General features: G+C 35.9%; 1 protein-coding gene across 7 annotated transcripts in view; it reads left to right on the top strand.

The window, feature by feature from the left end:
- The window catches only part of nedd4l (NEDD4 like E3 ubiquitin protein ligase), a 101,106-nt gene that overhangs the window by 55,177 nt on the left and 21,253 nt on the right, over positions 1 to 24,676 (top strand). For 4 of the 7 annotated variants that reach the window (XM_065243995.1, XM_065243996.1, XM_065243991.2 and 1 more), the window contains 7 exons: positions 2,425 to 2,610; positions 5,097 to 5,177; positions 11,379 to 11,435; positions 14,951 to 15,085; positions 16,079 to 16,264; positions 22,417 to 22,614; positions 24,338 to 24,415. In XM_065243995.1, coding sequence (XP_065100067.1) covers positions 2,425 to 2,610; positions 5,097 to 5,177; positions 11,379 to 11,435; positions 14,951 to 15,085; positions 16,079 to 16,264; positions 22,417 to 22,614; positions 24,338 to 24,415 — 921 coding nt within the window. The remainder of the gene's footprint in view (positions 1 to 2,424; positions 2,611 to 5,096; positions 5,178 to 11,378; positions 11,436 to 14,950; positions 15,086 to 16,078; positions 16,265 to 22,416; positions 22,615 to 24,337; positions 24,416 to 24,676) is intronic. The other 3 variants (XM_065243997.2, XM_065243993.2, XM_065243994.2) reach the window with 2 other exon arrangements.

Consider the following 24,676-nt stretch of genomic DNA (forward strand, 5'->3'; position numbering starts at 1 on the left):
AGCTTTATTGAAATTGCTTTATGAAGCTATTTGCATTAAGTGCCTAACATAAACCGTTCATTTAGTGAAACTGAAGTCATTTACAGGGATTATATAATCATATTCATGAGTTTTATATAGTGATTTTAAGTTTGAGTATGATTGGTGCTCATTAGTTTACTCATGTGAATTACTTAAAAAAGTCATTTTAAAAATGTTTTTATTTAGTATTGCAAAGAAACGGGATATTTATTATTAAAGGTGCTGTAGCGAAAAAAAAAAATTTGTTTCATACAGTAAACATCTCCTCACTATCGGCTAGCTGCCTGTCCCCTGAACACACTGTAAAAAAAACGCGGTCTCTGTAGACAGCCCAGGCTCCGCAAACTGCAACAAAAACAAAGTGGTCAAACCTACCACCACGAAACATAACAAACGCGTTCCAGCCAATAAAGCATGAAAGGGAGGTGTTAGCTATGCTCCGTTTTGTTTGACAACACTTCGAACGTCGACAAGAAGTGAAGTCACACAGATTCGCTTAGAGCGCCTTTAATATTTATTACGTTTATTTAGCATAACTAAAGTCAATACAGCTTAACTGAATTTTTACCCTAAATTATCCCATTTGTATGTTAATATACCGCATCTTCTCAATATTCATTTGTGTAATACCGAGTAGGGTTGTGCCAATGGACGATAGCTGATGGAGTACTGGTGGCACATATGCAACGATATTTATGTGCAACCTATTGGAAAGTGCAAAGGAGTCATTAGTTGGCTTAGTAAAAAAAACAGCTTTTAAATAGAAAAAAATTATGTAAAGAGAGACTTATAAAAGTGTTTAAAGGGACAGTAAGTAGGGTTTTAAGTGTTTTATTAATCAAAAATCTATTTCTTAATGTCCTTGTTGGTGTCAAATGACCTCTGCCAGTGATTTTCTTTGTAAGCTTAGAATTTCTTCTCTTTACTTACATTGAACGGGTAAGTCCAAGGAGGCTTCCATGTCGTTCCGTCGTATTAATAAACTATAATAGCAGAAAGGGACAAAAAGCACTAGCTTACCAACTAGGGATGCTAAACAATTAATCGCGATTAATCGTTAGCAGAATAAAAGTTTTTGTTTACATCACATATGTGTGTAAACTGTGTATAATAAATATGTATATATATAAATATGAACACGTTCATGTATAATTTTAAGAAAAAAAAATTATATATTAAGTATTTATATTTATATACAATATAAATTATACATAAATATACAAATTTATATACACATGTAAACATTTCTAAAACATATACATGCATGTGTGTACATTTATTTATACAAAGTTATTATACACAGTTCACACACATATATGATGTAAACAAAAACTTTTATTCTGCTAACGATTAATCACGATTAATCGTTAAGCATCCCTACTACCAACGCGTTTCCACAACGCGTTTTCATTCAGAACACATATACAAGCTGAAACGAACACGGAGATCAGTGATTACATAACGGCTACCGTAGTTGCAACACGCATTTGGAAAAGGGAGGCGCTAGAGAGCACTATTCGTTTGAATGCAAAATACAATTTCACCCCTAGATGAGGGTAAATCCTACTTATTGTCCCTTTAAAAGTGCACAACTCTTCTCAAGTGGAAGAAAGCTATACTTTTTCCCCTTACGTGCAACCTATTGGAAAGTGCAGATGAGTCATTAGTTGGGTTGAGAAAATAACAAAATTATAGCTTTAAGTACAAAATAGTATTTATATAAAGAGATATATTAAAATAAAAAGTGCAGAACTCTTCTTAAGTGGAAGTAATAAAGTAAAATAATGAATAATAGTAACATAATAACGAAAAATTAAAACAGCTCATCGTCCATCGTGATGGTTTAACGAAAACAATCGTGAACTGCCAATTTAGTGGATATCGCTCAACTTTAAAACCGAGCAATAATTTAAAAACCTTTTAGTGAAATAGCTTCATAAGGGATCTAAATGATAAACATTTGGCAGATGCTGCAATTGTTTGTTTTTTCTACTAATCTTAAATCAATATTTTGTTTACAAAAAAAACTATAAACACTTTTTACAGTATTTTTACAGTTACATGTAGTGTACAAGTTAAAGTTTTTTTTTTTTTTGCAGTGGTATAATGATCATATGTAATTATTTATCAGACATTTTGTGTACACATTTCCTTAGTTTTCTGTTTGTATCTTAATAAATATCGATGGTCATTAAAACTTTGATAAAACAACAAATCCCGGCTGTGGCCTAAAATATTTGCACAAATCATAAAAAAAAGTATAACACGTATTCTATATATTTTCATATTTTTTTTAACATATGCTTCTGCTGTCTTTACTTGTATGTATTTATGCAACAATGTTAAATTGTGAAATAAAAAATTGCTGATTTTTGTTGCACTTATTATTCTTGCCTCTTTCAGTCATGGGAACCCATATCAGAAGAGGATCCTGCTTTACTGAGCGAAGGACTGAATCACTCTCTGTCCGGTCCTCCTTCACTGGCCATGCCCCTCTCCAGCGCTCCAGAATTCTCCGATGAGATCAGCCTTAGATTATCTCTCACTCCAGACACGAACGGAGAGATCCCTGGACCCAGCTCTGCTGTGGTAAGACACAGATAAATTACAATATTGAATGACAAATATGGATTTTTCATGGGCCCCAAACAGCATTTGAAGATTAAAAATGTATGAATGTTATTGCATGATTAAACAAAATATCACACCAAGTGGCCTTTATTTTAAAATAAAAGCACGAGCACAATTTTTAACCTAAACATTTTCCTAAAACGAAGTTTAAAATGATAAAATGATAGATTGTTAACAGAAATGACAGAAAAGCATTCTTTTGGTGTCATACTTAAACATGTTTATACAGTAGTTGATTTGATGAACTACACATGTGGTTACTGTGCTGGGACAACTGGGTTATTCTTGCGAAATTAGACATGTGAGGTGTCATGAAACATTTTGATAAAAAGTTAATGCAAAGTAAGAGTATCAAAATAAGAAGCATACAGTTACAAACATCTCTTCATGTACTATTTTGCACATGATTTCAATTGACATCAAACAAACCAATGTTGTTGTTTTTTTCCCCAAATTTAAGGGGAAAATGTTCATTACCGCAACATGTCCATGACTGGATTTGGGTTCTTTGACATGGAAATATTTATAATTATAAAATCTAAAAAATAAAAAGCTTCAGTGCATGTTATACTATAAACATTTACAGTAAAAAAACATGTGGTATTTGGTGATCATTGGTAAATGTAGAGACAATAATAAGGAATATAAATGTGTCCAAGAAAAATTTTCTCATCCTCCGCAACAATTTTCAGTCATTGTTTAAGCCCTCAAGGAATTAACATTTCAAAAAAAAAATTTGTTGTAAGGGACATAATTGCCTGTGACACTCAAGATGGCTACCAGGTGAGCAGTTCTTATTTTTTTTTTCAAGATAAAAGTTGAAGTTATGTTTGTCATAGTACCTAGACAACTTTTTAGTTCTCATTACCGTTTGTAAATGCATATATTTAATGTAATATCATGTTGCGGTAATGAACATTTTTGATAATGATAATCTAAAAATTTTAAATAATTCTATAGGAAATATTTTTAAATCCTCTAAAAATAATGGTTATAGTAAGTTCAGACCCTAATCTTATATGTGCAAAAAAAATGGCTTTAAGGGCTTCTAAGTCTGGATTTCATGAGAATCACCCAACTGCGTGTCTTTATACACCCACTATAAAAAACCATGAGACCAACTGGTTAATAGCCTGTGCATCATGCAGATATAGCTTAATGCAATGACATTCACACATTGTTTTTTTTCTTCACATTTTTACACGTCTATAACAAATAAGCAGGTGCTTTCCAATGATTCTAGTCGTCCAGTAGCAGTATGGTTTTCCTGTAAGTGTTTTAATGAAAGCCACATTGACATTAATTGTGTGAATCTTGTCTTGGTCAGGAAAGTTTTGTTTTTGCAAGTGTCAAACTAATACTGAAAGACTCTGACCCATATCCACACGTACACCGCGGTCATTCTGAATCATTCGGTGAGTCATTGTGGAGGCAACACACAAACTCCCTTTCAACTTCACTTGGGAAAAACATCTTCCTTACTGCGGCTTTGGTCTCACCGCACATCATGCATTTGTACAATCTGATCTTTAGGATTGACTGTGTTATTTTGCAAGTTTTATTTTGCAAGTAGATCTGTTTGTTCAGACGGTGTAATCGATATCTTGCACATCTACATGTGTTGTAATAGTGATGCAGTATAATAATTTTTTATTCTTTATCTAATGGCCCTGACTCCCTCTATGACACTCGTTTGTGGGTAATAGAAATAAACAGAGAGCGGCGTAAATTTAATCCTGCATGTCGCCATATCGTCTTCCCGTATAAAATGGCTATTTTTTTTCTCTCCCAAAGGATTTATCATTAAGCATGTTAAAGTTTCCCTGTCAGTTCATTAAGTAGCAGACTGTTTCCTCACAAAAGCAGTTTATTTGGTGCTTTCCAGTGCATTAAGATTTATTTTGCTAACCCTGAAGAAAGGGGTTGTGATCAGGACACTGCCAAACTACATAGAGAAGCTGACATTATGGAAAGACGGAAAGCAAACGTGGAAATTTTTCCTCTCCGCCCATGTCCATCAAACATTTCTTTATAACAACCATGCTGAACTCGCAAGTCACATTAGACAGCATGTGTCAGAAGGTTTTACTGTAGTATTATTTGCACGGAAAAGCAGATGCCGTGTTGGAAACTGCTCTTGCATGACTAAATACACAGTGAGTAAAAATAAGTGAATAGACAGGCATAGACACCAATACATCATGAGTACAGTAAAAAGCAAAAGGTAATAATTGAAATGACTATACAGTAAATAATGTAATTATTTGTAATACCCGATTTATTTTGATTTGAAATCACATACTTGGTGGTTTGAGTTTGTGAAAGTTACATTTCATTCTCATGTGCGTTTGCTGAATTCAGAAAGAAAATGGCCACTGAGAAACATTTATGTCTTTATTTATTTAAAGCAACATCTCAGGCTTTTTTATCTCTTTCTCTCACAGCAGGGTCATCTCTCCTCACGTCTTCGCTCGTCGAGCATGACCGATGGAGTCAGTGATCCAGCTCAACCTCCAACACCAACGGTACTCCTGCTCCTCTCCTCTTCCTCCTCGCACCTCCTTTACTCTGCATGTGCTCATTTCTGTCTCTGTCTCTCAGTACTGTACGTTTATCGCTCCTGCGGTTCAAATCAAAACCCTAAACGTTCTTAAGATTTCCAAGTTTTTCTGTTGTTGGTTTCTTATAATTTTGATCTTTTTTAAAGGGATAGTTCGGCCAAAAATGATATTAAACCCATGATTTACTCACCCCCAAGCTGGTTGCATATGTCCATCGTTTTTCAGACAAGCACATTTTTGGATATTTTAGAAAATGTTTTAGATCTTTCAGTTGATTAAATGTAATGTTACGGGGTCCACGACCTTCAAGTCCAAAAAAAGTGCGTCCATCCTTCACAAATTAAATCCAAACGGCTCCAGGATGATAAACAAAGGTCTTCTGAGGGTAATCCGCGAGGTGTTGTTGTAGAAATATCCATATTTAAAACTTTATTAATGTAAATAACTACCTTCCGGTAGCGCCGCCATCTTAGACTCCTCTGTATTCAGGAGAGAGTATTAGCGTAGTGTACGCACTTTTCTTAGTGACGTATGACAAATTCGGAGGGCGGGGGCACAGAGCAGCAGCAGAGTAGCCCCCGTAGGCTGCGTAAGCTCTCATCCTGAATGCGGACGCGACTAAGATGGCGGCGCTACCGGAAGGTATTTATTTTCGTTAATAAAGTTTTAAATATGGATATTTCTACAACAACACCGCGCGGATGTTTGTCTGAAAAACGATGGACATATGCAACTCGGACAGTTTGGGGGTGAGTAAATCATGGGTTTAATATTATTTTTGGCCGAACTATCCCTTTAAGAATGTGGTGGAGGGTTCTTGGGAATCACTTTATAAAATCAACTTTACAAATGTACTAATCTTATTGTGAACTGTCTATGCATGTTATCCATTTAAAAGTGTCTTTGTAATCTTTAATCAACACGCTGATACCTTGAAACGACTATCACATCATTAAAAGGGACATTCCATTTTTTTTTTTTTTTGTTCATTTTCCAGCTCCTCTAGAGTTAAACATTTGATTTTTACCGTTTTGGAATCCATTCAACTGATCGCCAGGTCTTGCGGTACCACTTTTAGCATAGCTTAGCATAATCCATTGAATCCGATTAGACCGTTAGCATCGCGCTCAAAGAGTTTTAATATTTTCCTATTTAAAACTTGACTCTTCTATAGTTTCATCATGTACCGAAAATAGTCCCCTGGTATTAAAAGTAACCAAGGGGACTATTTTTTGGCGTTGCGTAATATCATTGCACCTGCTGCAGCCATGGTACGGCAGCCAAGTCCTTGATTATACGCCAGAATGATAGTATAGTCCTAGCCATGAAGGTCTAGAAAAACGCAACTTTTCATTTTGATCTTAGTACACAATGTAACTCCTGAAAAGTCTAATTTTAAATAGGAGAAATATTGAAACTCTTTGGTTATTTTTAGCATGATGCTAATGGTCTAATCAGATTCAATGGATTATGCTAAGCTATGCTAAAAGTGGTACCGCCAGACCCTGAGATCAGTTGAATGGATTCCAAAACGGTAAAAATCAAATGTTTAACTCTAGGGGAACTGGAAAATTAGCATATTTTCAAAAAAAGTGGAATGTCCCTCCTTTATATTTTTGTAACCCCTCCATCCATCCGAATCCATTCTGATACGGATGAAATCACGTCATGCTCCACATGTTTTATAGTCATATAGCAGAAGTAAGATAGGTTGCAGTGTTGTATGTTGTGTTTAACAACCACTGAAGTATACAGAGTAAGTGACTCATTACGTGATATGTTAAGCTTTGTTATACTTGTAGAAGATGCAGGTTTGAATCCTTTCATGATCCCATTTTCATTCTTGCACCAATAATGTCCTGTCTCTACATTCCTTGCTATATTTGTAGAATAGAAAAATTGCCTTTGTGTTTGAGTATATCAAATAAAAGGTTTTGTTATTGTGCTGGTGAGTCTGACATATGATGTGCTAATAAGATCCTGGAATTGATTTACTGAAGCTAGTGGTGTTGTTTCATTGTGATTTATTGGGAGCTGGTGTGGTTCATGGTTTATCTGGCAGTGTCGAAGAGCTACGTTCTGTAAAAGATTGGACTTGTACATGGTTACGTTGTTGCTCAGCGAGAATGCAATGTTTTTTTTAAAAGACAGCTTGTTAAAATTTGCTTGTCTGCAATAATGTCATTACACGCTTTAAGATCCATGGCTGCAGCTCAAAAACATCTGTCACAGGTCGTAAGAGAGTCTTTTTAAATGCTTCACCAAATGCTGTTTTACAGCAGATAAGAAACATATGGCAAAATGAAATTACCCATGTAGATGATGTCACCCTGTGAACTGCTCCTGTTTGCATGAATGTGCAGAACCAGGAATAGGGGACAGACATTGGATGTCTTCTGGAAGAAGTCTTTGTTATCACACAGGAAAACTTCGTATATGCTTCATTTAAATGGCGTGATGCCTTGATGCTTTGGAACTTTTATATGTTTTTAGCAAATTCAGTTCCTCCAGGAGAAATACCCTGATGGCCCCATCTGCTACTTTGCAGGATAAGACTGTTTTAAGTCCTGGTTAGGCCTTGCCAGTGTTTTGGTGTCAATTTCGTTGTTTTATCATGGCCTGTATCCCAGTGCATGCTGGGATAAGGTCTGGCAGTTTGCAGATGATAAATCCAGTAACCTTACACTCTGGATTGAGATCAGTTATTAAACCTTTTTTAAGGAATAAAGCAGATCTGATATAAATCAGAAGTGGGTTTACTTCTTTTAAGGCCTGAATGGCTTAGTTGTTCATTTTCCACCTCCCCTAGAGTTAAACATTTGATTTTTACCGTTTTGGAATCCATTCAGCCGATCTCTGGGTTTGGCGCTACCACTTTTAGCATAGCTTAGCATAATCCATTGAATCTGATTAGACCATTAGCGTCGCGCTAAATGATATCGAACACATCTGCCGTGTTTGCACTTTATTTTACTTCACTTAAAGGAAAACACCACCATTTTTCAATATTTTACTATGTTCTTTCCTCAACTTAGATGAATTAATACACACCTATCTTTTATCAATGCGTGCATCTTTTATTAATCCTTGTACAGCGTTTCGTGAATGTGTTAGCATTTAACCTAGCCCCATTCATTCCTATGGCTCCAAACAAAAGTTTTATTTTGTACCACCATACTTACTCGTGTAACTACTCATGTAACTTAAAATAGGGAAAACATGGAAGTGTTTGGTGGCTTCTAAATTCATCCCGGTTTGGAGCCATAGGAATGAATGTGGCTAGGCTAAATGCTAACACATTCATGAGGCGCTGTACAAAGATTAAAAGTGCATGCATTGATAAATTAAGTTTAAGTTAAGGTAAGAACATAGTAAAATATTGAAAATATAGCCATAGTCACACTTGCTGATTGAAGATGCCCATTGTGATGTCATGCATGATGTCATTTGATGTTAAAACACCATTGGCTCTTGCATATCTCATAACCGATGAAATTACTACACACTCAGAGATAGATTGTCACAAGCATTCTTAAGTTAAGGGATTTCGCTAAAATCACAGCAAATCTGTCTGATATTAGCATGGGTGGGAGGTGCCGTTCCCCCACATTCCTGCTTCTCTGTGTGAGGAGGCTGACATTTCACACAAGTGTACGGTTAATGCGTGAGTTGATAGCTAATATGATCAGCTTGTTAGATACAAGGGTATGTCTTTCATTACAGCCGTATAAATGCGTCTGTTTGATTGTGATAGAGAATTGACTTTTGCACCATTTGAAATGCAAACTCCACTAGGTTTTCCTCCGGATGTCATTTCCTCACTGTGATTGTAGTAGACGAGTCAGTGGGCGAATGTGAGTCATTCTGAATTGCTTCAAAATGTTTTTACCATGCAGATTGAAGCCACTTTGTAGACGCTTTAAACTGTTGTGAATGTGTCACTGTGGTTGTAATATCATCCAAGAAAATTAGGATCAGCTGTTATGAATCCCTCGCTGCATTTTTCATTGCTTAAGCACAGAAGCGCTCTTACAATTATGTAATATAAAATAAACCAACACTGGCATTCATCTGACTCTAAATATGTATGAATTACTTGTATAGTAGGCCAGCAAGATGTATCGCAAGAAGCGGGATTTCACACATATGCATATCGCAATACACATATCGCATAAATCCATAAAATCAAATACATAAAAGGATTACTCCAGACAAATATCAAAATTACCCCGTAATGAACCCGGTCTAAAGCAATTCGAGATACATATGTCCATCATCTTTCAGAAAACCACATTTGGAGTTATTTTAGTAAATGTCCTTGCTTTTCAAAGATTATAATGGGAGAAAACAACGGATCAGGGAACAGCTTCTGACTTTGGAGCCCAAAAAGTGCATCCCTCCTTCACAAAAGTAATCCACACGGCTCTAAGGGGTTAATAAAGGTCTTTTGCGGGTAATTAATGCGATATTGTAAGAAAACTATCCTTATTTTAAACTTTATAAACTATAATAACTAGCTTCCGGTAGCATCTTGGACTCAAGCGATTCACTAGAGTCACTGCGCAACATACCCAAGGCAATCCAGGGCTCACTACACTAAAACCCTAGTCCACTACACTAAAGTCCAAGATGGTGCCATTACCAGAAGCAAGTTATTACAGTTTATAAAGGCTGAAATATGGATTTTTATTTACAATATCGCATCAATTACCAGCAGAAGACCTTTATTAACTCTTTCACCGCCAGCGTTTTTAAAAAAAGTTGCCAGCCAGCGCCAGATTTTTCCTTATTTTCACCAAAGTTTAATGCCTTCCAGAAAATGTTTTTCTTTAAATAAATAAACATACAATATACCAAATGAAAAAAAAACCGTTTCATCCTACCTTTAGTGGTTCTTTTGCAATCAGCTTTTGAATATGGGTAGGTTTTTGCAAAAACACCATATTTTGAGCAAAAAGTAGAGATAATTCCATTTTTGTGACGGACTTTTCATAGAGATCCCATTCAGAGCGATCTTTAAAACAGACACGGACATGCAGCAGCTTGCCATAGGGCAATATTTCCGGTTTTAAAAAGTTGCGGAAGGGCGCCACCTGGTGGATAATAGCGGTATTGCGGAAAGACGGAAAATCTCGTCATTGGCGTGGAAGCGTTTTCTCTTAATTGACGAGATATCTCGTCAATGGCGGGGAAAGAGTTAACCCATTGGAGCCATGTGGATCACTTCTGTGAAGGATGAATGCAGTTTTTTTGGGTATTTTTCTTAAAAAAAAAAAAAGGAACACGTTTTTTATGCAAATGTTTTCTCTTAATTGACAAGATATCTCGTCAATGGCAGGGAAAGAGTTAATGTTGACACTGTATTAATCATTTTATTGCAAGTTATCATATGTTTTTGGGCAAAAATGTTATCCTGGACCACAAAACCAGTCATAAGGGTATTTTTTTTTAAATTGAGATTTATACACCACATGAAAGCTGAATACATAAGCTTTCCATTGATGTTTGGGCTAGGACCGTATTTGGCAGAGACATCTATTTGAAAATCTGGAATCTGCAAGTGGGAAAAATCCAAATATTGAGAAAATTGCCTTTAAAGTTGTCCAAATGAAGTCCTTAGCAACACGCATTACTAATGATAAATACATTTCTTATATATTTACAGTAGGAAATTTACTACTTTACTTAATACTTTACCTAAATTATTTTTGAATGAAACAAAATGTCAATTTTGACATATACAATATATTGGTAGTTACAAATATACCCATGCTACCATATTTTGTGGTCCAGGGTCACACATGATATTTCATGAGCACCTTTGATTGTTATACATTCAGTCTTTTCTAAAATCTTGAGTTCTCACTTCTAATCATCAAACAGTGATTTCATATAAACTCAATTCACTTCTCCATGTTATAGTACAATGTTTTGTTTTTGGTTGCTGTATCTCACACCATAAGACTCTTACTGGGCACCTCTCACAAAATTACCATCAAATGTCAAAATCAACTTGAACTATCCAAACTCACTCTAAAATCACTTCCCAAATCACACTCTCTGGCTGACCCTATCCTTCCATTTGCCCTCATTTTACCCCTCTCCCACTGGCCCTAAGTGGGCAATCGTCCACCCCATCTAAAAACAGCTGTTATTGTCCAGCAGAACTCGCAGCCTCGACGAACACGAGCTCAAACAGTCACAGGCGTTGAGGACGCTATGGTAATGTCCACATGTTGTACATTTGTGCTCTCTTGTGTTTTTGGTTTTCCTTTTATTGTTTCAAATTCTCTATTTTCAAATGTTATGTTTGAGCTTTTATGTTCATTTTTCATCGTTAATTTTTAAAAATATTTACAGTATATGGAGTATGACAATAACCAATTTGTTTCAATGATTTTTTTATATGTGAGCACATTTTCCCAGTTTTTTTGTTCTGATTTCCGTAAAACAAGAAATTTGTTTACTTAAAGATAAAACATCAGCATTATTTACCGAAATGAGGGACAAGTTAGTAAAATGTGCTTATGTATAAATAATCCGTGGTAGCAAATTCGTGTCCACGATATTTAGTACACTAGTCAACATTTGAAGTGGATCAAAACCTTTCATAAAAATTGTCGGTGTGCGTAAGACTGACATGACACCTTCATATTCATGACATGACACGTGTCCAGACCTGCCAACCTGTACGCATTTTGCGTAGCAGGTACTCATTTTGACTTCAAAGTACGGTGGTACGAATTGTCACTCTAAACTACGCAAAAACCTGATGACGCCCTTTGCCGCGCGAAGTACTCAAAAGAAGCAACAGAAAAAAGAAAAATATGTCCAATCATAGCACTGGGCTCATCCACCACATAGAAAGTGGGGATGATTGACAAGTCATATGGCCAATCAGTAACAAGAGTCTGCTATCGATGGAATCACAAAATCCAGCGTGATCTCCTTCCTCCACCCGCAGTTTCTGACCATCTTTTTCAACGGTGAGTCAAGACGTCTGACCCGCTAAGGTAAACTGGTCAGGGTGGATGTGCAAATAATGAAATAATGCATTAGCTTAATCCTTTGAAGTCGACGGTCGCGCGGGCTCCGTGCACTTGACCGCAACATGCGCTAACATTACTTCTGATTTGTAAATGAGCATCATTTATAATTGAGCGCTTACGAAAAAGTACAATGATTTTACCATGGTGAGAGCATCCAGTTTTAGTCAAAAACGGAAAGTTCACTCTCAGTGAAGGGAATCCACCTGACATCCGAGTGAAGCGGATTAAATGCGTTCTGAAATAACGCGCTCTTGATAATTGTCAATAAAATAAAACGTCATATACAAACCACATCAAATAAAGTTTTATAAATGGAGAATATCTCGTGTCTCGAGCGCCCACGTGATAAGTGCCTATGCCGTACTGTACTGCACTGTAAACAAAGCTACAATAAATTACAGACAGACATACAGTTAACAGCACTACTGTCACAGTTATGGTTGAATTTAAAGCAGTGTTAACTCTAAAATACTGTCTTAAAGGTATAGTTAACTAAAAACATGTAATTCAGTCACAGTTTACATAACAGAACAGACCATCCAAACATTTATGAGTTTCTTTATTGTGTGATACATAAGTTATTTTAAAGAGTGTTGATAAATTCAGTGTCTGGTCCCCACTCCATTTTATTTTTTGCTAGTCAGGGAAAAACAAAAAAATTTTCTAATTTTTTTTGTGTGTGTTTCACTCAAGAAAGAAATCATGAAGGTTAGACACAATATGAGGTTGAGTAAATGATAACAGAATGTCATTTGTGGGTTAACCATCTCCCACTATTTAACAATCACTTTTAACAGTGTTTGTGCAGACATGCTAAACTTTGGAGAATACAGTATTTAACATTAATAATGTTATTAATCACCATGTAAGGCAAATTTAGTTAAACATGATTTTATTCACATTTATAATTATTTTTAAAGAAGATTATGGCAGGATGGGGAAAAAAGTGCAATGTGCAGCATGTTACCTTGAAAGTTACCAAGAGGTGTGTGTGCGTGCATGTGCGCGTGCATGTGTTAAATTATATGTAAAAAACCCGTGTTCTGTCCTTTCGGCCGATGCTACTGTACTCAAAAAAAATTTCCAAGGTTGGCAGGTCTGCGTGTCATAAACATACAGTAAAGGAGATTTCATGCACGTTTATGACAACTGTCATTAAGTGTCATTTGTTCAATTATGTCATTTTTAATGCAAAGATGACATTGTTTGAGATGTCTTTGTTATGATAACTTGACATTAACCAATACATCATAACTTCTCATGACAACTTGACATTACCAAGACAACATAACTGACCACTTTTTACCAGTGATACAAATTTAATTTGTCATTTAAAATGTTATTAAGTGTTAATGACTGTCAAATAGTTTTATAACAGCATTATTATTATTTTTCTTGACCTCAACTACAGTGGTTTAAATGTAATTTGTCATTAAAATGTCATAAAGTGTTAATGACTGTCAAATAGTTTTATTACAGCGTAATGACATTCTTCAGATCATAATGGTTTATTTTTAAGTTTCCTCCATCATCCAATAATAATAATAATAATTAAAATTGATACAACTTGATTTTATTGCATTTGGTGACCGATTTACCTAAAATTAAATGAAAACAGTACAATAATGGGTTAAGCCATGCAAAAACAGTTAATAACATTAAATGCAATCATTTAATTAAATGTTTTGTTTCAAAAGTTGTTTCAAAGTTGTGTTAGCTGTCACTTTTTTATGTATTGTGCCCTTACATAAAGTTAAGTATAATCTTTTGACGTGTATGTTGGATTTTGTTAAGGTATTTACAATTATTTAACATAATATTAACACTTATTGACATTTTAAGTCAAATTTTTACCACTGTAGTTGAGGTCAAGAAAAATATTATTGATGCTGTTATAAAACTATTTGACCGAGTATCAACACTTTATGACATTTAAATAACAATTTAATGTAATTTTAACCCATAAAACTATGTAGTTTCTTAAGTTTGATAATTATTATGCTGTGTCATGTTTATGACAAGTTATGATGTATTGGTATTGTCATAAACGTGCATAAAATCTCCCACGCATCATGTCATGATTATGAAGGTGTCATGTCAGTATTATGCACACCCCTTCAAGTAAAATATTACAAAATTGTCTTTAAATTTTAAACCGCACCCGTCTCGTCTTATGATGAACTTTTTTGATCCACTTCAAATGTCGACTAGTGTATAACTTTTATGGGGCTCCATATGTTTATAATTAACCAATAATTATTTTAAGTTAAATTAATTGTATATCAAATATTTATTAATACATAATATAATTAACTTTTATTTAATTTTCAACTTTTATTTAGGCGCACTTTATAAAGGAAGCACTCCACTTTCCTAAATATTTTTCCTTTTAATGCTAGTTCTCTAATTTGTGTATAAATGTAAAACTAAAGGGTTTGGATTGCAATTGCCCTTCACGTAAAAGTTGCCCAAGCATATATCAGATAGATTTAAAAACTATATCAGTAATAAAAGACATTTATTTGTTGTATGTGCAGTATGTTGTTTGCAAATGTGTTACTAAGTGTGTATTTGTGTTGAGCGTGTTTGTAAAAAATTGGTTATATCAGTTAACCAGAGCTACAAGAGTGTGTCAGATTTCAAAACTGATCTCTCAAAAAACTAATCTTTGCTTTTATCTTTATTCAGTCTCCATCGGCTAACTACACCTTGACTACGCCGGGCCTTCCTCCAGGCTGGGAAGAACGCAAGGATCCCAAAGGACGAACTTACTACGTTAACCATAACAACCGCAGCACCACCTGGACACGACCCATACTGCAGGTAAAGCTCGCTGGCGTAACCTAACTGAAGCTAACTGAGATTTATTCAGGCATATATTGTTTTCTCTTTACTATCTGTCCAGCTTTCCAATTTTCCTTTTGTTTTGACTTATTGTTTTTCCCAATGAATCAATGTTATGTTTCTTTTGTTGGCTCATCTGTTCGTCATTTCTGTTTTTTGTGTTTGTGAGTATGTGTTCCCCTTATTTATTTATTGCTTTTCTGCTCCCTATCAATCTTAACTTATCCTTCTCATCCTTGTACTCCGTAAACCCTCTATTTTTTGTACTTTATATTTTCTCCGATTCTGAAAAGCACAACAGTTTGAAGATCCATTCAGCTGAGCTTAAAAGAAATGCTTTTTAACTTTCTTGAATATTCAGTATCTTTTAGTGTGATGAAATGACATCTATCAGATTAAAAAGTTATTGATTATTTTAATATGTTTTAAGTAATGAATAATTAACGACAGGCTATTGAATTATAAAAAAACAATGCACACCCAAGGTGGTAACACCTGCATTCTTTTCAAATAATTCAAAGGACCGGAGTAAATTATTCCTGTTATACCATGGTTACCACAAACATTGCTACTGGTGCCTATTTTTAAGACATTTAAAAGGTTAGGTGTGCGGTTATTAAAAAAATTATGCATACCCGTGACACATTTCTCAACCAATCAGAATACAGCATTCAACAGAACCGTGGTATAATCACATTGATGAATGCATGAATGCTTTTTGACACACATGTAAATGTATAAAGTTTATGCCTTTAAGATTCTTATTTTTAAAATGCATACCCATTTATACAGTAATAAGGGAGACAATGTTCCTACTAACCTTTTATTGTTGCAGTTCCTAATAAATTACTGACCAACCTGACAGTACTATAAATTTACTCTTACTTGGTGCCTTGCAAGTGTTGGCCTATGATATATTTCAGACCTTGCCCTCCATTTAGGACCCCTTTAAATCCTCTCTCTCTCTGACAGCTCACAGAAGATGGAGCCAGTACCTCAGCTGCAGCAGTGGGTGGCGCTGCAGCAGTGGATGGCGCTACAGCGGCCACGCCCCCCTCTTCCACCCCTTCCTCCTCCAGCGGCCATCTAAGTGAACCCCAAGTGCGCAGACCCCGTAGTCTCAGTTCCCCCACCGTCACGCTTTCTTCCCCGATAGAGGTGAGACAATTACCCCATCCCTCCAGTCTATCACTCTTTCCTTTACTTTGCCATTGTGTGTGCTTCAAAGAAAGCTCTGTTGCTTTACAGAGCATGTGTTAGCACAAAAACTTCAAGAAATCGTGAGAAATAACTACAGTATTCATAATGGGAGATTTATATAAACACATGAAAACATGGTACTGTAAGATTTATGGTTTAATTCAAGGTTAGTTTGGCAGGGCATTCATCTTCTGGCTGAACATTAATATTTATTCTGAACATTATAACCATCATTTATTTTTACATTGCAGACTAGGTGTCTATGGGAAGGATAAAAACAAAATTATTTCCTATCCACACTGCCTTGAGTTCCTTTAGTGTAAGCCTAACAGTTGATGGAAACGATCAGTCCCATTCGTTGTATTATGCATAGATCAGTTTAAATATAAAAACCAGTCAAGAGATCATTTCCTGTCCCGTCTGCCACAGTCCTTTCGATTCATGGTAATTTAATTCACTTCGATTCACAGTAAAAAGAGAAGAAAGTCTCCCCAGTTACTGTTTTATAGTGCGGCAGTCATTCATCTTTTTTCCTATGACTGCCAGCAATTCTTTTGTTTTTTGGTTTATGAAGCGATTCGTGACAAAACGAACTGACTCGGCAATGACCTAAAAAAGTCTGTTCCAACTTTTTGGGTCAAATGGTTCTCATCAGAGTGAAAGCCGACGGTGTAGTGGGCAGCGCTCCGACATAGGGTGCAGACGAACTTTCGCCGACCCGAGTTTAGTTCCTGGCTCAAGGTCTTTTGCGATCCCGTAACCCTCTCTCCACCAAATAAAGGCAAAATGGTTCTGTGCAAGTATTATTTTTTTATATATATATATACCATGTATGTACAGTGTATATATATCTAATGAAACCGTCTAATGAAAATCTTTCAAGTATCTTAGGCTTTTGGCCTTTCCTCTTGATATTTCACAAGTCTAGTTCGTTGTGTGATTCTTGCCACACAAAGTTAAATTGCGATTAGCAGCTGTTGTGTGGATCAAATTTTAATATACTCTGTGTCTTAATTTGTATCAGATAATGCTACTGAAAACTTGTATAAAAGCAGCTGTCGGTTTGCGTACCATGATCGCGTGCCAAAGTCTCACCATTGGCAGATGCCTTAACCTCTCAGACAGCCGTGACTTCATAGTTTCCCTCTGTTCTGTTACTCTTAATCCATTCCTGACCCTACACCTACTTATTTTGTTGTGTCTTTAAGGGGCGGTTTCCCGGACCAGGATTAGCTTAATCCAGGACTAGGCCTTAGTTTAATTAGGAAATATAACTAGTTTTAACAAACATGCCTTACTAAAAACATTACCTGTGTGCATTTTGAGGTAAAACAAAGGGCACTGATGTATTTTAAGATATGTCAGTGCAAGTTATTTTCAGTTTGGAGAGCTCTTAAAAGTGTTTAAGTCTAGGACTAGTCTAATCCCTGTCCGAGAAACCGCCCCTATAAGTGTTCATAAATATGTCAGTAAATCTAGGTTAATTAAATGATAAGCTCTATCAACATGACAATTTTTGGCCTGCCATCAATAACCACAGAAAACTATTTCCCCCATTTGCAATGAAATCGTATCGTAAAAATATATTTTTGTCTCTAAAATCGTATTTTTTCACGGAAAAGGTTTAGAAATGTTTTTATCACACTGAAAAATAAACTTGTGAACACTGGTTAGACATGATTGAATTAATGGCACTTTTCCATTGCATAGTACCCAACGGTTTGGGTCGGGTCAGCTTACTTTTGGGGGCTTTTCCATTGGGTACAGTACGTAGTACCATATACTTTTTTTAGTACCACCTTGGGTGGGATTCCAAGCGACCCGAGCTGATACCAAAACGTGATGCAAAAACACTGTCGATCACTGATTGGTCTGACAAATTTGTCACTACCAGCGTCATCGCTATAATGTAAAAGATCAGCTTTACCTTCATGCTAGCTTGCTCTGTCTCGAGTAAACCTGTTGTCATCTGTGCTCTGCAATAAGTTCCAAAACTCCCTTTTAACGATGAAAAACATCCATTGGTTGAGAATCTTGCAGTTTGTGGCGGCACATTTGCGACGCGCACGTCTGCATATATGCAACTTAAATGAGGCTCAGCAGAGCGCCGTCGACTGACGCCACGGGTGTTTGTACAAAAAATGTCATGTGAGACAGAGGAAGTGATAAAAGTGATGTGCAAACATCTATTTCTGGTGGTCAATTTTAATTTGGTGAACTGAGAAATAAATGCATGTATGGGAATGTACAACAACGCTCTCACTTGTAAGATGTCACAGCAGTAGGCAGCGCAAATATAACGACACGCCTGTAATCCCTCCCACTCCAAAGTGATATTAAACTCGATGGAAAAGCTAACCAAGCCAAAGTGAGGTGAGCTGACCCGACTGACCCAAATCAAACCGTGGGGTACTATGCAATGGAAAAGCGCCTTAAAAAATAACATAAATTAACGTTAATTTTATTTTAACTCTTTCCACGCCATTGACGAGTTATCTTGTCAACTAAAAGAAAATGCTTCTCTGCCAATGACGAGTTTTTACGACAATCAATATTTCCGTTATTATCAACTAGGTGGCGCTCTTACCCAACTTATAAAACACTGAAGTGTCCACTGATCACAAAAGCAGTTAAACTCTGTGTATGTTTTGATCATCATATGATCTCGAACAAAAGTCCTTTACAAACATGCAATTATCTCAGCTTTTTGTTCAAAAATGTAAATTTTTTTGAGAAACCTACCAATATTTGAGAGGTGATAAAAAGAGAACAAATGAATGTATGTTTATATATTTAAAGAAGAACATTTTCTGGAATTAAACTTTTTAAACTTTGGCTGGCAACGCTGGCGGTGTCCAAAATAATTATGTAGATCTAACAAGGTTTTTGTTTATTTCTTTTTAAGGAAACTTAATTCAATCATGTGGAACCAATATTTTTTCCAGTCATGCTTGGCATATATATATATATATATATATATAATGTTCAATTGTTATGGCTACACCTTTATAACAGTGTAATACATATGCATTGCTCTTATTGTTCAGTTTAGTTTTTTTTACAAACATTGCAAACAGTAGAAATTCATTCTGTGTGCCTTTACACCACAGTTTTAGTCCATAGAGTGTTGAAATTGCAATATTGGTTGGAAAAAGGAAAGAAAATAAACCTTATCAGTGTTATTGGAATTCAGTCAAAGCTAATGGCTTCCACTGAGAAGAATGACTTTGCTAATGGTATAAACAATAGCTGTTGCTAAACTGCAGATGCTGGGGAATAAGTGTCCTGTGTTTGCTCTCAAAGCAATTATGCCTCCTGTAATTATCCCAAACATTTCCATGTGAAAACATGCTAGCAACAAGGCAAAGAGCGGCCTATTATTGTGTTGCTAAAATCCCACATGTTACTTTCTATGCCAAAGATCGTGTTATTTTAGACACCAGTATTGAGTGAGCGATGTCAGATCTCCTTGCGTTCATGCACTTGACAGGCGCTTTTATCCTAAGTGATTTGCAATGCATTTGAGGCTATACATTTTATCAAAATGTGCGTTCCGTGGTATGATTGTGAAAATGTGGAAACGTTTCTTGTTTAGATCTTTCTTTGTTTTGCTTTCAAAGTAAGAAGTAACCAGAAAAATTTAACTACACACTGCAAAAATGATTTTCAAGAAAAAAAATTCTTAGTATTTTTGTCTTGTTTTCAGTAAAAATATAAAAAAATTCTTAAATTAAGATGCTTTTTCTTGATGAGCAAAACGACCCAAGAAATAAGTCTAGTTTTAGACCAAAAATATCAAATTTAAGTGATATTGTGCATAAAACAAGCAAAAAAAATCTGCCAATGGGGTAAGCAAAAAATGTAGAAAGTTTTTCTTAAACACTAAATTCAAGAAAAATTCAGATTTTTTGCTTGTTTCATGCACAAAATCACTGAAATTTGATATTTTTGGTTTAAAAATTAGGGGTTGTTTTGCTCATCAAGAAAAAGCATCTTAATTTAAGATTTTTTTTTGATATTTTTACTGAAAACAAGACAAAAATACTAAGATTTTTTTTCTTGAAAATCATTTTTTGCAGTGCATAAGCAGTTATTAATAATCATGCATGCAATAATCATGCAGCATGTGTTGAATTTTCCCTATTTGAAGTTAAAAGTTATTGAATATCAAAGAATATCAAATACACATTCCTACTGTGCTTTAAAGCATTTACAGAGAGCAAGAATGGCAAAATTCCTGTTACATATATAAATGATCAGGGTCGCATTGGGTCATGAGAACTTTAATTAAAATTTGGAAAGGGAAACGTTTGTTGGAAACTCAATAGAGAGCCAGGGAGTATAAATGGAGGTCCTCTCTGGGTTATGTGTGCTTATAAAAAATTTAATATGAGAAAGCTGCCTTCTCATTATTAAAACATTTCATATTTTCTAAATCATTTTCATGTGTCACATTGTTTTTTTTATACAAATCTTAATTATTCTAATTTAAATTAAGCATACAATGGTCCTGAAAAAGTTTTTTTCTTTGTGTTTTTTATAGTTATTTATAAAATGGTTCATTCCAGTCCTTAAAGGTGCAGTGTGTAAATTTTAGTGGCATCTAGAGGTGAGGTTGATAATTGCAACCAATGGCTCAGTCCACTGCTCTTCCCTTGCTTTTGAAACGCATAGAGAAGCTACGGTAGCCACCACCAAAAAAAAATTTCATTGACGGAGACAACTTAGTAAAAAGAGTTTGTCCGTTAAGGGCTTCTGTAGAAACATGGTGATACAGAATGGAGACTTCCACGTAAGGGGACCCTTGGTTTATGTAGATAAAAACGTTTTATTCCAAGGTAATAAAAATATAACGGTTCATTATAAAAAGGTCTTTATACACCCCTGATTATATAGTTTTGGATATTATTTTGCATTTCTGTCAAGAGATCCTTTTAAAAATTACACACTGCACCTTTAAAGGATTAGAGAATTTTCTTTAAAAAAACAAAAACAGAAAATGTACTCACCACCATGTCATTCAAAATGTTGATGCCTTTTTTGTTCAGCCGAGAAGAAATTATGTTTTTTGAGGAAAACATTCAAGGATTTTTCTCATTTTAATGGACTTTAATGGACCCCAACACTTAACTTAAAATATGCACTTTTAAACCACAACTTCTCCTCTTCCTCCGGTCCTGTGACACACCAGCGCGACCTCACGTAATTGCGTAATGACGTAGAAAGTCACATGTTACATATATGAAACACACATTTGGGGTCCATTTTAATCAATAAACTGAAACAAAGACATTAATTAATATAATTCGACATACAACAACGTCGAAACGGTCCTCTTTCTCCACACTTGTAAACACTGGGGCGTAGTTTCGCATACATCATCCGTGACCTCTTGACATGATGACATATTACGTGAGGTCATGCTGGCGCGTCACAGGACCTAAGGAAGATGAGAAGTTGTAAATGGTAAATGGTAAATGGACTGCATTTATATAGCGCTTTTAACAGACCTATGGCCATCCAAAGCGCTGTAGATGTTGCCTCACATTCACCCATTCACTCACACATTCATACACTGACGGCGGTGTCAGCCGTGGTTGTGGTTTAAGTGCATATTTTTCATGCCAAAAATGACAATGGTTTCGCTAGATAAGACCCTTATGCCTCGTTTGGGATCGTTTAGAGTTCCTTGAAACTGCATTTTTAAACTGCATTAAAACTGTTAAGTGTTGGGGTCCATTAAAGTCCATTATAATGAGAAAAATCCTGGAATGTTTTCCTCAAAAAACATAATTTCTTCTCGACTGAACAAAGAAAGACATCAACATTTTGGATAACGTTGTGATGAGTAAATTATCAGGAATTTTTTTAGAAAATGGACTAATCCTTTAATTCTGATTGGACATTAGCTGTGATTTATTAATGATAAAACACAGCTATGACTTCAGCACCACCACTTTTAACATCCATATTGCTGTTCACAATCAGCCAGGGGCTATTTTTTCCAGCGGAAGGATTTGACTTTATGAAAGTCATGACTGCTCAATGCTACCATGAATAAGTCACAGCTAGCAGTGCATTAAACACTATGATTTTGTTTCCCAATTCAGGGAGCCAATAACGTCCCGGTACGGCGAGCCGTAAAGGACACATTTTCGAACCCCCAGTCCCCGCAGCCTTCACCCTACAGCTCACCCAAATCCCAGCACAAACCAAACCACAGCTTCCTACCCCCCGGCTGGGAAATGAGAATAGCTCCCAATGGACGTCCATTCTTCATTGACCACAACAACAGAATCACCACTTGGGTAAGACAAACGCTCACAACCGTTGTGCCAGCACCAACCGAATCAATTGCGAGTTTCCCATGCGTCTCGGAGTTGCCGGATGCATTGCGTCTCATTAGTTTTTGGAACAAAACTGCAGCCTAAATTGCTGATGAAGCTATAGTTTCTACACAGTGGGATTTGAGTGTGTTATCTATTTATATCTTACGTTTATTACAGTGCAAGTGGCTTGTTGGCACTCTTTTCACCTGTCAGCATGTAGTGTCTGACCTGTAGCTTAACCGGTCTTTTTTTTGCACCATTCAGCCAGTATCCACCTGCATGTTTTTGCTGCGCTATGCTGTGTCAGTGTGAAAAAAATTTAATCCTATGGGTAATGAAATACAGATAAAAAAGCGATTAGAGGATGTTTTGTTGCCTATTTAAGCAAGCACTCTTGGATCACAGCTTGTCCAAAGAAATAATGTATATTTATTGTATTCATGCATACATTTATGATGTGTTATAAGTGATAGGGGTTTCAAGAAATACTGCTGCATCCAGATCCGCACACACATTAAAGGGGTCCTATAATGCCCTTTAAAGGAGCATTTCACCCGTAAAAACATTAATCTTTATTGAAAGTGTCATATTTGTAGTCGAAATGTAATGTTTGGTGCCTATTTGACAGAGAAAAGGGGTGTTTGTAGTCTCACCCCTTCAACAAAGATATTGGACTTCCTGCATTCAATGATGCAAAATTATGATTTATGAAGAAGGAAGTGCAACACTGAAATCTGAAAAAATTTCTCCTGTCTCAGCGGCAATTCAAAAAATGACTGAGATTCTTACTATACAAAGCTTAATGCAAATGGGTGAAGTGTCCCTTTAAAAAAGTTTCAGGGTGTTGTGTGAAAAACATTACATTATTTTTCACATATTTTGCATTATTGCAGCACCTGCAAAGTTGTTTTACAGTGGTATGTTTTTATTTTGTAAAGAAGAGCATTTTCTTGGAGGAATTTAACATTTGTAAAAAAAAAAAAAACTTGAAAAATGCTGGCGGGGAAAGAGTTAAAGCAACTCAACCAGACTTTGTTCCCTTATTTTTGAGTGGACTTTAACATTTGTAACTTTGCAGACATTTTTTATGGTCAAACAGCAGCATTACACACTAAATACGAGTGAAAATGTGATAAAGCATAATATGACCCCCTTTAAGCTGGAGAGAGGCCCTGTGTGATGTATTTTGGACACTCAGACCCCTTGCGCCACCTGGCTTCTAACTGAGGTACTGCAGTTTGTGTCCAGTGCCGTTTTTCCCCAACATAGACACACATTTGACACAGAAAGAACAATGATGTTACTTTGGGTTTATTTTTAATATGTTTAAAATTTGGCCTATTATTATCTGACTGGTGATGCGATGTTCAAAGTTGGGAGTCAGGCATGCTAATCTCTCTTATTACTAATTATCGTTTAAAAATGGTTTTGAATGTTTATATACAGTGTAATCTTCCTACAGAGATGCAAAAGAAACACAATTGTTCCCATTTTCTTTCACTATTGGTTGCAGCATTGCTTTTTGGCAGTAGTCAGTGAAAGCAATTTACTGATAAAGCCTTCTGGGAAAATCTGAGCTTTTGTAAGTCAACCTCTCTCTCTCTCTCTCTCTCTCTCTCTCTCTCTCTCTCTCTCTCTCTCTCTCTCTCTCTCTCGTTCTCTCTATCTCTCTCTCGCTCTTTTGCTCTCTCGCTCTTTTCAGGAAGATCCACGTTTAAAGTATCCCGTTCACATGAGGACAAAAGCATCTTTAGACCCTGGTGACCTCGGCCCACTTCCTGTGAGTATGAAAGGGAACACTGGAGCCATATTACCCATAAATCCATGCTCTTTCAGCAGCTAAGTACCCTCATCTAATATACGACCTTGTGTTGAGGCACATTGATGCACAATTTTGAATGTGATCAACATCTATATCACACTAATATAGGACGTCTGACTATTGAAAAGACAACTGGTGACACAAAACACTTTTTTGTGTTTATGCATTGTTTAGTTTATTGCTTTTGGTTTCTTTATTTAAATTTGGGTTGATGATGCA

This window comes from Paramisgurnus dabryanus, chromosome 18 (assembly GCF_030506205.2).
Source record: "Paramisgurnus dabryanus chromosome 18, PD_genome_1.1, whole genome shotgun sequence".
Taxonomy (NCBI): Eukaryota; Metazoa; Chordata; class Actinopteri; order Cypriniformes; family Cobitidae; genus Paramisgurnus; species Paramisgurnus dabryanus.